General features: G+C 42.4%; 1 protein-coding gene across 1 annotated transcript in view; it reads left to right on the top strand.

Moving 5' to 3' along the window:
• LOC116974739 (P protein) overlaps positions 1–12,122 on the top strand; it is a 206,307-nt gene that overhangs the window by 101,644 nt on the left and 92,541 nt on the right. The window contains exon 6 of the mRNA XM_033023454.1: positions 11,078–11,241. Within this exon, the coding sequence (XP_032879345.1) occupies positions 11,078–11,241 (164 nt within the window). The remainder of the gene's footprint in view (positions 1–11,077; positions 11,242–12,122) is intronic.

Genomic DNA, 12,122 nt, shown 5'->3' with positions numbered 1-12,122 from the left:
GTTGTTACTGCTAAACAACTAATTTCCAAAGGGTACTTCATGGCTAGCATCGATTTAAAAGATGCATACTATTCAGTACCCATACGAGGTGACCACAGACGTTACTTAAAATTTAACTGGATGGGACAACTCTGGCAATATAAAGCGCTGCCAAATGAGCTAACATCAGCCCAGGCTGTACACAAAAATTTAAAAACCAGGCCTAGTGTTTCTACGCAAACGCAAACATATGGTTATGGCATATTTGGATGACATACTCATGTGGGCATAACTTTGGAATTGGCCATATTAACTGTAACAGCCACAAAAACAGTTGTTTGGGAAAAACTGGGATTTATCATCCATCCAATTAAATCTAAACTAACACCGTCCACTACTATGGACTACTTGGGATTCACCATTGATTCAGTTCACAACGGTGACACTACCCAAGGGAAAGGCCAGATAAATAATAGAGGTTGTAGCAACCTCATTGACATCACAAATCCATCCATCAGATTGGTAGCCAAAGTAATTGGTAAAATGGTGGCTGCTTTCCCAGCCACACAATTTGGATTACATTACCAAAACTTACAGAGAGCTAAAATTCAAGCTCTAAAAATCAATGCAGGTCACTTTAACAGACCTATGAGACTACCAATTCAAGCCAAAACGGAGCTAAAATGGTGGATCGATAACATCTGGCTTTGTTTCAAACCTATCATTGTCAGTAACCCTTCGATGGTACTACAAATGGATGCCAGTGCACTGGGATGGGGAGCCACCAATACCATCACCAGCTGTGGAGATAGATGGACAGTGCAGGAGGCATCCTTCTTACTGACACTGGGTATAAATTACTTGGAAATGTTGGGTGCAGTTCATGGACTTACACACCACCAGCATGTTAGATTACAAATAGACAATACCACTGTGGTAGCATACATCAACCACATGGGCGGCAACAAATCGATATCATGTGACAATCTCGCTAATTCAATTTGGCAATGGTGCATCCAGAGAAATATTTGGATATCAGCCACTTACCTACCGCGGAGACTAAGTTTAGTGGCAGACACCAGGTCACGCAAATTTAATGAAAACACCGAATGGATGTTAAACAAAACAGTGTTTGCTGAACTCACAGCAAAATACGGGAAACCGGATATCGATCTTGTCGCATTTAGAAGATATCTAACTATGTTTCATGGGAACCAGACCCTGGGTCAACGGCAACAGATGCATTTTCGTTGCATTGGGGGAAATGGTTTATTTACGCATTCCCTCCCTCCTGCCTCATCAGTCGGGTATGAAGGAAAATACAAGACTCTGCGTCTGGTATTTGGGAGTACCCGATTGGCCTACTCAACCATGGTTCCCAGTGGTGCAAAACATGGTATTCGAACCATGTATTACAATCCCACACAGACCAGATCTACTACTACATCCCGTGACGGGATAGCCATCCAAGCCATAAAGCTGGAACCTGCTAATTTGTAGAGTTTAAAAACACCGCTTCTACAACTGGGACTCACGGACCGAACAGCAAACATCATCTCGGCGGCCCAAAGAGAGTCAACCAAGAAGCAATATCTGGTCTACATCAGAAAGTGGGAAACGTACTACCATAAGAACAAAACCACCAACAGAAATATCAACATCCCATCTGTTCTGGAATATCTGGCAGGCCTCCACTATGATGAGGGGCTCAGCTACAGTGCCATCAACAGCGCCAGAAGTGCCCTGTCGACATACCTATGGCAAGGGACAGAGCGTTACACGGTAGGGACTCACCCTCTGGTAACCAAGCTCATGAGGGGAATATTTAACACAAACCTCCAAAAAAACAGGTACTCCCATATATGGGATGTAAGCATTGTCCTGAAAGCACAGTCATGGTAATGGCACTGGTCACGGCACAGAGGGTTCAGTCACTGCACAGACTGGACAACATGACCTCCTCACCTGACGATATTACGTTCCATATTTACGAACTAGTAAAACAGAACAGACAGGGGTCAGCAGGCCTCAATATCCAATGTAGGTCATACCCTGCAGATGACCGCCTCTGTATAGTTAAACATCTATCACTATACATGGTGAAAACTAAAAACCTGAGAGGCATGAGAATGGACTGCTGATCAGCCATAAGAAACCTCACAAAAAAGTGACGGTCCAAACGATCTCGAGATGGCTGAAAAAGGTACTGACGCGGGCTGGGGTGGATACTAATGTGTTCAAATCTCATTCCACCAGAGCCGCAGCTACATCAGCGGCAGTACGACTGGATGTGCCCATGGACCAAGTCCTCGAAGCAGCAGGATGGTCAGGGGAAAGAACTTTCCAGTTATTTTATAACAAACCAGTGAGAGAGACTGGAACATTTGCAGAAAGAATTTTAAATTCTGTAAATTAATTAAAACCCATAAATAGGGTTATATTTGTGTTAATACATTTTATGATTTCAATAACGAATCATGTGCAATTATGTTAACACTATTCCTCCCACAGTCAAGGCAGACGTGTGCATGGACGTTTCTACGGCATGAGATCACAGAGCTTTGAAGTCTTCACGTAGTCACTCACGTGACTCCGAAGTAAAATAGTAAGATTAAACGAGAACTTACCAGTTTGAAGTTTGATCTGTATTTTATGAGGAGTTACGATGTGGGATTACGTGCACTCCGCTCCCACCCAGATCATATATACTTAACTGTTACCTCTTCTCTAATCTTACTATGTTTAGTCATTACAGTTATCTGTGATCTCACACCGCTGCTTTGAAGAATGACACGCATGCGTCCTAGCGGGCTTCTTCACGTAATCCCTCATCATAACTCCTCATAAAATACAGATCAAACTTCAAACTGGTAAGTTCTCGTTTAATCTTACTATTCTTCGACTGATGGACAAAATATTTTTCAGTGTGTGTCAGCTATGGTGTTTTGTCATTCGAAGCCATGTTTGCTGTTGAGATCATAATGCGGCTAGAAGCCTTGCCTACTAATAGTATACATCATGTGTAGGAAGGAACTGCAGATGCTGGTTTACACCAAAGATAGACACAAAAAGCTGGAGCAACTCAGCGGGTCAGGCAGGATTTCTAGAGAAAAGGAATAGGTGACATTTCCGGTCGAGACAGACTGAGAGTCAGGAGAAAGGAAAACGAGAGATATAGGCGGTGATATAAATCATGCTTTTGATTATCTTTCAGTGTGAATAAAATTGAAATAAAATCTTATTTTGATGCTTCAGAGTGCTCTTGCCTTCAGAATCACTGGTGCCAGTAATGGTTCAGTGGTGGAGAGGGGCTGTATTCGGCTCATCTAGCTTTGACTGAAGTTTACCTGTTAAAAATAGATATGAGAGTGCTGAGGCCCTTCAATGCAGCTTGTGTCTTGACACCACCACAAAGTGCTCACAAAATGTCCTCAGAAAATAACAGCAATTGTGGACAATTATAGCAGACGCTGTCGAATTTGTAACTGCCCGCACTGTGCACATACAATTAACGGCAACACAAAGACTTTCCCTTCCTCCATTAAAAATCAAAGTCTGCTTGCTGAATCATGAACGGCTACAGGCTTTTAGCTAGTAATATGGTAATGGATGGAGGGAGGTTTTTGCTTCATTAAGGGTAGACGTTCTTCAGTCTGTGATTTTTAACTAGCTGGTTAATGCATTTGAGTAGAACAATTTTCAGCCTATGGTTTTAACCCAGGTAGGTTAATGACCATTATAAAAGCAAGCAAAGGGATTTCAACAGAACACTTTAAGCCATATATTTAATTATACGACATACAAAGGTTTTTTTTTAGAAAAGGTACTGCATATGTCAGATTGAGTGCAGTCTGAGGTTTAAAACTGTTTCTGTCTTATGACAGCGGGGTTGAGAGCCAATATTATTTTTTCCACTGGTTAACAGATGCGATAAAGTAGGTTTTCACCTTGTCTTTTAGAGCTGTACAGTCAGCCCTCCATTATAGAAAGTGCACTTCTTCCATTTCCACTGTCACAATTTTACAATCAGCATCATATTGGGAATGTATCTCTTTGAACCTTTTGATGATAGAAAAGTGTTGGCAGTCTGTGTGTTGACCTGAAGGTTAATTCTTCGGGACTATTCAGATGGTGCTAACTCTGATTTTTGATCCTGAGTAAATGTTTTCAACTTTGCATGAGAACATGGAAATATCTCTGGATAATCAGAAAATAGAGTCATACACTGTGACCTGCCCAACCTGCCCACACCGACCACAGACAGCACCCATAGTCAGGATCGAACCTGGGTCTCTGGCGCTGTAAGGCAGCAACTCTGCTGCTGCGCCACTGAACTAACTTGCCTTTTTTCTCTTTCCCAGTTCAGATCTAAAAAGAGAACTGCTTCGCTTTCTGCAGATGCTGCCTAAGCTGCTGACTTACTCCAGCATATTTTATTTTTATATCAGCTTGCAGTTTTTGATTTTCAAAATGTTTTATTAGCCTCCCCCTTTCTTTTGTAATCTATATTTATCACTGTAGCCCTCAATTCCCTACTCCATCGTTCCCTGAAAAACCTCCATACTATTGACATCAACCATTCCCCGCGGTAGCAAGTTGTATATTCTCATCACTCTTTGGGTCAAAATGTTCTGTTTCAAATTCTGAATTTATTGGTGGCTGTCCAATATTGGTGGGCCCCAGTTCTCTTTCCTAAATACGGAAAAATTAGTTGTTTATTCACTCCATCCAAACCTTTCAGAATTGTAAAGATCTCTGTTATGTGGCCCATTAGATTTCTTTTCTCAAGAGAGAAGTAACTGAGTCGATTCAATTTTTTCTGTTGCGTTTACCGTCATGTTTCAGCTCTCATTCTACGCACTCTCTTGAACGCCGCTATACATAGAAACATAGAAAATAGGTGCAGGAGTAGGCCATTCGGCCCTTCGAGCCTGCACCGCCACTCAATATGATCATGGCTGATCATCCAACTCAGTATCCTGTACCTGCCTTCTCTCCATACCCCTTTTATAATATGCTGACCAGAACCAAATATGTTTCTGGTCTAAACAAGGTCAGATACAGGCTTAGAGAACTTCAATTCATTCCAATTCTGTTCCTCTAGAGATAAATTCTCGTTTACATCTATTTATGGCATTACTTACCTGTGATGCAGCGTTACTTTGTGCTCCAGGTAGGTATGTTGCAAAGCCTACCTGAAGCGTCGCTGAAAATCTGTCGCTGCGGGTGTGCGCGATTTTGGCGCCGTTTTTAAAGGGGGGCGGGTTTAAAACGCGATTTTCTCTAGGCTGTTCAAATCGAAGATGTTCAGCCTAGTTAATTATTAACGAAAAATCGCTGAAAGACCCCGTCGCAAAAGCTATTATTAGTTTTAAAGGCCTCGTAAAATAGTTATAGTAGTTTAAAAATCATTCTCTAAACCCACGACCACCAGCAACCGCAGGGTCTCATAAAGCAAATAATTGAAGGTATGCTGTATATTTTTACATTAAAAAGGGCTTCTAAAGATCCCTTTATACAAAGTTTAATATTGCGAGAAGCTCATTTTGGGCCCATTATATCCCGCAGTATTTTTCTGGGCATTTGGGGCACAAATCTAGCGCAATGTGAACGTTCTAAACCAGCGTGTTCACAGGATCCCACTGGAAAGCTGATTTAAATGGGCATTTATTTACAGCAATTAAACACTAAATTCCTTCCATTTGGTCTATAAATTAATGTAAATGAGATTTAAAAATCATGTTTTATTGTGAATTATTTGTGAATATTATTTGGACATTTAGGCTATTTAAAAATGTTAATCATTTATTAAGAAATGGATAGATGTTTAGATCTAGTAATTGAAGTCTGAAATTAGCTGCAATTAGGTAACTAACTAATTATATGCTTTAATTTCAGGTCATCCAAGTAAGATTATTTTATGTGTTCAAAAGGGAACTGCAGATGCTGGAATATCGAAGGTACACAAAATTGCTGGAGGAACTCAGCGGGTGCAGCAGCATCTATGGAGCGAAGGAAATAGGCGACGTTTCGGGCCGAAACCCTTCTTCAGACCTATTTGTTTCAGAATGCTTCAATCTATGATAACTGAAAATTTCATTCAGTTCTCTTAATTTTACAGAAAGTTATGGGCTTTTGACTGCTCACGATCACAGCTTTTTTGTTATGTCCATAGAAAATCAATAGGGAACAAGATGCTCATTTCCCAGTATGAAAATGGCCATAACTTTTTAAATACTTGAGATATGAAAGTGAATTAGGTGTCAAATTAAATTTATTTTATGCTTTATCTGATGGGATAAATTGCAGACTTGATTTTTAAAATCTCAAAATTTTGTAACATTGCTACTCCAGGGTGGTTCAGTGGCACAGTGGTCGAGTTGCTGCCTCACAGCGCCAGAGACCCAGGTTAGATTCTGACTAGGGCCGCTGCCTGTACGGAATTTGTACATTCTCCCTGAGACCGCGTGGATTTTTTCTGGGTGCTCCGGTTTCTTCCCACACTCCAAAGATGTACATGTTTGTAGGTTAATGGGCTTCTGTGAATTGTAAATTGTCCCTTGTGTGTAGTAGTAGGATAGTGTTGGTATACGGAGTGATCGCTGGTCAGCATGGACTCGGTGGGCCGAAGGGCCTGTTTCCACACTGTAATTCTAAAGTCTAAAGTAAAGCCTCATTGTTCCTCTAAACCTCATAGATCTACATTTGTACAGATTGTGGCTCAGAAATTTTGGGGACCTCTACAAGTGGAGGCAGAGGTGGATGCCTTGCTAACAGAGTATAACATAGACCCACATTGCAAAGAGACTAGGTCAAAAGGATATCACCTATCCTTTCTCCACAGAGATGCTGCCTGTCCTCCTGAGTTACTCCAGCATTTTGTGTCTATCTTGCAAAGAGACTAATTTGATGTAAGCAATCTGCAAGTGCTAGCTACCTCTGTAACGCCACCTTGTGGAACAGGCAAAACAGGAAAAACAAACCTGACACCTTAAGGGCCTGTCCCACTTTTCCGAGTTATTCAGGAATTCTCCCGAGTTTTCCCCTTGATTCAAACTCGCAGAATGTTCGTAATGAGTCCGTAGAGGCCCTAGGAGTCCGTGGATATATCGTAGCGGCTCGTTACTCCAGCGGTGCAGGCTAGAAGGGCCGAATGGCCTACTCCTGCACCTACTTTATATTTTTCAATGTTTTCTATGTTATGCCAGCTGTAGGTACTCGGGGCTATTTTTTTACTCGTGGACATTTTTTATCGGGCTGGAAAAAAAGTCCCGAATTACCTGATGCCCCGAGTACCTACGGCTAGCATAACGAGCCGCTACGATATATCTACAGACTCCTACGGTCTCCTACGGACTCGCTACGGACATTCTATGAGTTTGAATCAAGGGGAAAACTCTGGAGAATTTGTGAATAACTCGGGGAAAGTGGGACAGGCCCTTTAATGATTTCAGCACATCGAAAAGTATTTAAAAGATGGACACGAAAAGCTAGAGTAACTCAGCAGGACAGGCAGCATCTCTGGAGAGAAGGATGTTTCAGGGGTCGAGATCCTTCCGAAACGTCACCCATTCCTTCTCTCCAGTGATGTTGCCTATCCCGCTGAGTTACTCCAGCTTTTTGTGTCTATCTTCGATTCAAACCAGCATCTCCAGTATCTTCTTGCACAAAAAGTAGTTCAAAGTCATTGAAACATAGCAGTCATTTACACAGCAAGCCCCCATAACCAGTCATCTGGATAATAAGTTTGAGTGATATTGGCTGAGGCATATATATAGAAAAGAACACTGGGGAGAAATCCCTAACTTTTCTTCAAAATGGCATCATGCGATTTCTTAATGGTCAATTGAGAAATGTGATGAGATGAGTTTCACTTGGCATCAAGTTTGGCACAAGCATTGTTCCTGTGCTGGACTGTCCCATGTTCTAGTTGTAGGCGTGTCGAGGCCTGACTGATATTGATGGAAGATTTCCCTCCCCAGAGGTTCATGGTTACAGAGAATTATTTATATATACACACATGCCCATGGTGCAATTCCAACCAATACATTAACTTAAGATTGTCACAAAATGCTGGAGTAACTCAGCGGGTCAGGCAGCATCACTGGAGAAAATTGATAGGTGGTGTTTTAGATCTGGGCCATTCTTCAGACTGGTGGTGTTGTAATTGGTGGGGGGGGGGGGCAGAAACTGGAAATAAGATAATGAACCAGGACAAATTGTGGCTGGCAACAGATGACATCAGGCAAAGAGGTTCCCTGATTATGGGCAAGAGTTGGTGTGATCTAAGAGCAATACATCGTTGCGAACTGTGGAACTGGTTAACGGATTATTTTGTGGCAAAGAAGGGGAGGAGGTGAAGGGGGGAGGGAGAGGGGGAGGGTGGTGTTTGTAGAAGTGAACTAAAATTGGAGAGTTTAACGTTCATACTGCTGGGTTGTAAGCTGCCCAAGAAAAATATGAGGTGCAGTTCCTCCAATTTGCACGTGGCTTCACTCAGGCAATGGTGGAGGCCCAGGATAGAGAGGTTAGCATGGGAATGGAAAGGGGAGTTAAGGTGGTTAGCAACCGGGAGATCCAGTGGTACAATAACTTACCAGGCATCTGGATGCCAGCCCAGTGCTCAACAGCCTTGCTACTCTATTCTACTCTCGAAATACATTCTTGCCATAGAGGGAGTACAGAGAAGGTTCACCAGACTGATCCCTGGGATGCCAGGAATTTCATATGAAGAAAGACTGGATAGACTCGGCTTGTACTCGCTAGAATTTAGAAGATTGAGGGGGGATCTTATAGAAACTTACAAAATTTTTAAGGGGTTGGACAGGCTAGATGCAGGAAGATTGTTCCCGATGTTGGGGAAGTCCAGAACAAGGGGGCACAGTTTAAGGATACGAGGGAAGTCTTTTAGGACCGAGATGAGAAAATCATTTTTCACACAGAGAGTGGTGAATCTGTGGAATTCTCCGCCAGAAGGTAGTTGAGGCCAGTTCATTGGCTATATTTAAAAGGGAGTTAGATGTGGCCCTTGTGGCTAAAGGGATCATGGGGTATGGAGAGAAAGCAGGTATGGGATACTGAGTTGGATGATCAGCCATGATCATATTGAATGGCGGTGCAGGCTCGAAGGGCCGAATGGCCTACTCCTGCACCTATTTTCTATGTTTCTATGTTTCTATTGTACATTCACAACTATATTTATCTAAATCCAAATTTACCTTCCAATTCTGGTTTAAGTATGAACTACATGGGTAGGTTTTTGAGTGAAGCTAATATTGTGTAATGATGGTATTAAAAGCCACAGTAGATATTTGAATGAACAGATAAAAATCATGTTGTGAAATATGTCAATTAATTTTTCTTCTGAAAACGATGAATCTGTTTAAACTCTGAATATTTTAAAAAAAAAAGGAAACCGTGGGTCAAAATATTCACTAAGTATTTTGCACAATTTCTGGGTGAGCGACCACTTAATTGGTGAATGAGCAACCAGAGAATAATTCAAGCTGTCACCGTTAATAGAAGAAACTAATTAAAAATGTGACAGGGATCACAGAAAAAGTATTAAATGCAAATATTCCAGATTGATGTGCACACATTTAATATGTGAAATCTTAGAGATTTTACATGAGACTTTCCAACTGAAGTTGTGACTAAGATATTAATTTTATTTATTTATTTAGAGAGTTATGAATATCATTTAACAGGGATTTCTTAGGTGGTTTCTCAATGTTTCATTCTTTTTGATTTTACAAATTTCTTTTACATTATACAAATTGTTCTTGTTCCATTGTACATCATATTTTCTCTTGCCTTCTATTCTATCTTGTCTCTTGTCCTCATCTTCCATTGTACTTCTCAATTTTAGGCAGCACCTTGGGGTTGAAGATGATTGTTGTCTTCTCTTAATCTGTGGGAGTTCAGAGATGTCCTATGTGTAACCCCGTGACCACTCTCAAGTACGGCGGCGTAGAGATAGTGTTGCTGCCTTACAGCGCTTGCAGTGCCAGAGACCCGAGTTCCATCCCGACCACGGGTGCTGGCCTGTTTCCACGCTGTGTCTCTCGACTATTCAGGAGAAGATGGTGACAGGAGGAACTGCAGCAGAAGCTGGAAGTGCTGGAGGAACTCTGCAGGTCAGGCAGCATCCATGGGGTGGGGGTGGGGGGGGAATCAAAGGTCAAAGGTCAAAAACTTTATTTGCCATTTGTGCTTACACACATAGGAACTCTTGTGCGGCTATTCAGAGAGTCAAGTCAAGTCAAATTAAAAATTAAAATTAAAAATTAAAAAAATTAAAAAGACACACAGAAGACACATAATCCATAAAAAACACATACCACTCCAGAAATAAAAAAAGAAAATGCCTAAAACCCTATACAAAGGGGAAAGTGAGAGCATTGTAACTTGCACAAACCCTATATCAGGACATCAGTTCATTTTGTTTTGTTTTGGCCAAGAGTCTCACTGTTGCAGGGAAGAAGCTCTTAAAAAAGCGTGTTCTATTTGTGGCAGGTGACTTGAAATGTCGCTTATCCATTCTCTCCACAGATGCTGCCTGAACCGTTGAGTTACCCCAGTCGATGCATAAGATGCATTTGAAACTCATATTTCTATTGAGACTATTACATTATTGATTTTTTTGGTGTTCATTATACATTATCTGTGTGTATTGCATTTACCGACTTGTCAAGCTGCTGCAAGAAATAATGTAATTGTTCCATTATCAGTACATATAAGTATTATGGGCAGAATTGGGCCATTTGGCCCATCAAGTCTTTTCAGTCATTGTTGATTTATCTTTCCCTCTGACCTCCTTCTCCCCTGTCATTCTGTCAACCTCCACCTTCAAAATATCCACTGACTTGGCCTCCACAGACATCTGTGGCAATTAATTCCACAGGTTCACCACCCTCTGACTAAATAAATTCCTCCTCATCTCTTTTCTAAAGGTACGTCCTTTTATCCACAGGTTCATCACCCTCTGGACAATTCTCAGCCATTTTGAATGTAGTCAGTGGTTATCGGGATATTATTTTTGCCGCCATTCTCTTATTTTCCATTGATACCGTTGCAATCCTTGAATACATTATTTCAGTATTAAATCTCTCAAACTTTGGCGACCCTGTTCTTCTCAAGTTGGAATTGGCAGGACCATTTGCAGAAGGCCAGGTTCATAGGAATACAGAGGAGTACATCAATGTCCGAATCGAGCAAGTTGTCGAGGGGGGTGAAAGAAGAAGACGTCGCCAGCAGGACCTGGTAACGTTACGTTGATCTTCTCTCCTTTTGGGCATTTATGGGGTCCATGGGAGTTTCAGTTCCATTTAGTTTGTTGTCACATGTACCGAGGTACAGTGAAAAGCTTTTGTTGCGTGCTAACCAGTCAGCGGAATGACAGGACATGATTGCAATCGAGCCATTGTGTATAGGTACATGATTGGGGAACTAACTAAAAACATGGGCGGAAATCGCTTTTAAAACATGGGTGGGGGGGGGGGGGGACACAATGAGGATAATAACATCTAGGACAGGGGTCGACAACCTATGGCCCATGGGTCGGATCCGGCCCGTAACCCGAAGGCGTATTTTTTTTTCAATTCGTTTTCGCGACCTGGGAACTGCAGTCAGACGATGCAACCTGGTCGCTAAAGCCAGAGCTGGGGCAAACGAAACCGACCTGGGACTGGGTGCTACAGCCAGATCTGCCAGCCGACCTGGTCGCTACAGCCAGTCCCGGGGCAGGCGAGCAGAGCTGTCACAAAACATGGGGGGGGGATTGTCCCCCACCTCTCAAAACATGGAGGGGACAGCCCCCCCATCTCCTCCCCTCCCTCCCCCCCCCCCCCATCTCCTCCCCTCACTCCCCCCCCCCCCCCCCCCCATGATTAGTGCAAGGTAAGGTCCGATCAAAGATAGTCCGCGAGTCATAAACGGGGTGGATAGAAGATCAGGACTCCTCTCTAGTTGTGGTAGGAAGCTTCAGTTGCCTGATATCACTTGTGGAAAAAACTGTTGCTGGGTCTGGAGGTGTGCATTTTCACACCTATATCTTTTGCCCGAGGGGAGGAGAAGGAATGGCCAGGGTGCGACATGATCAAACATCACCAAGGCTGTTTATTCCCATCTCAAGCACCGTCAGG

This window comes from Amblyraja radiata, chromosome 6 (genome assembly GCF_010909765.2).
Source record: "Amblyraja radiata isolate CabotCenter1 chromosome 6, sAmbRad1.1.pri, whole genome shotgun sequence".
Taxonomy (NCBI): Eukaryota; Metazoa; Chordata; class Chondrichthyes; order Rajiformes; family Rajidae; genus Amblyraja; species Amblyraja radiata.
The sequence above is the reverse complement of the archived record's forward strand: the minus strand, read 5'-3'. Positions and strand labels throughout refer to the sequence as shown.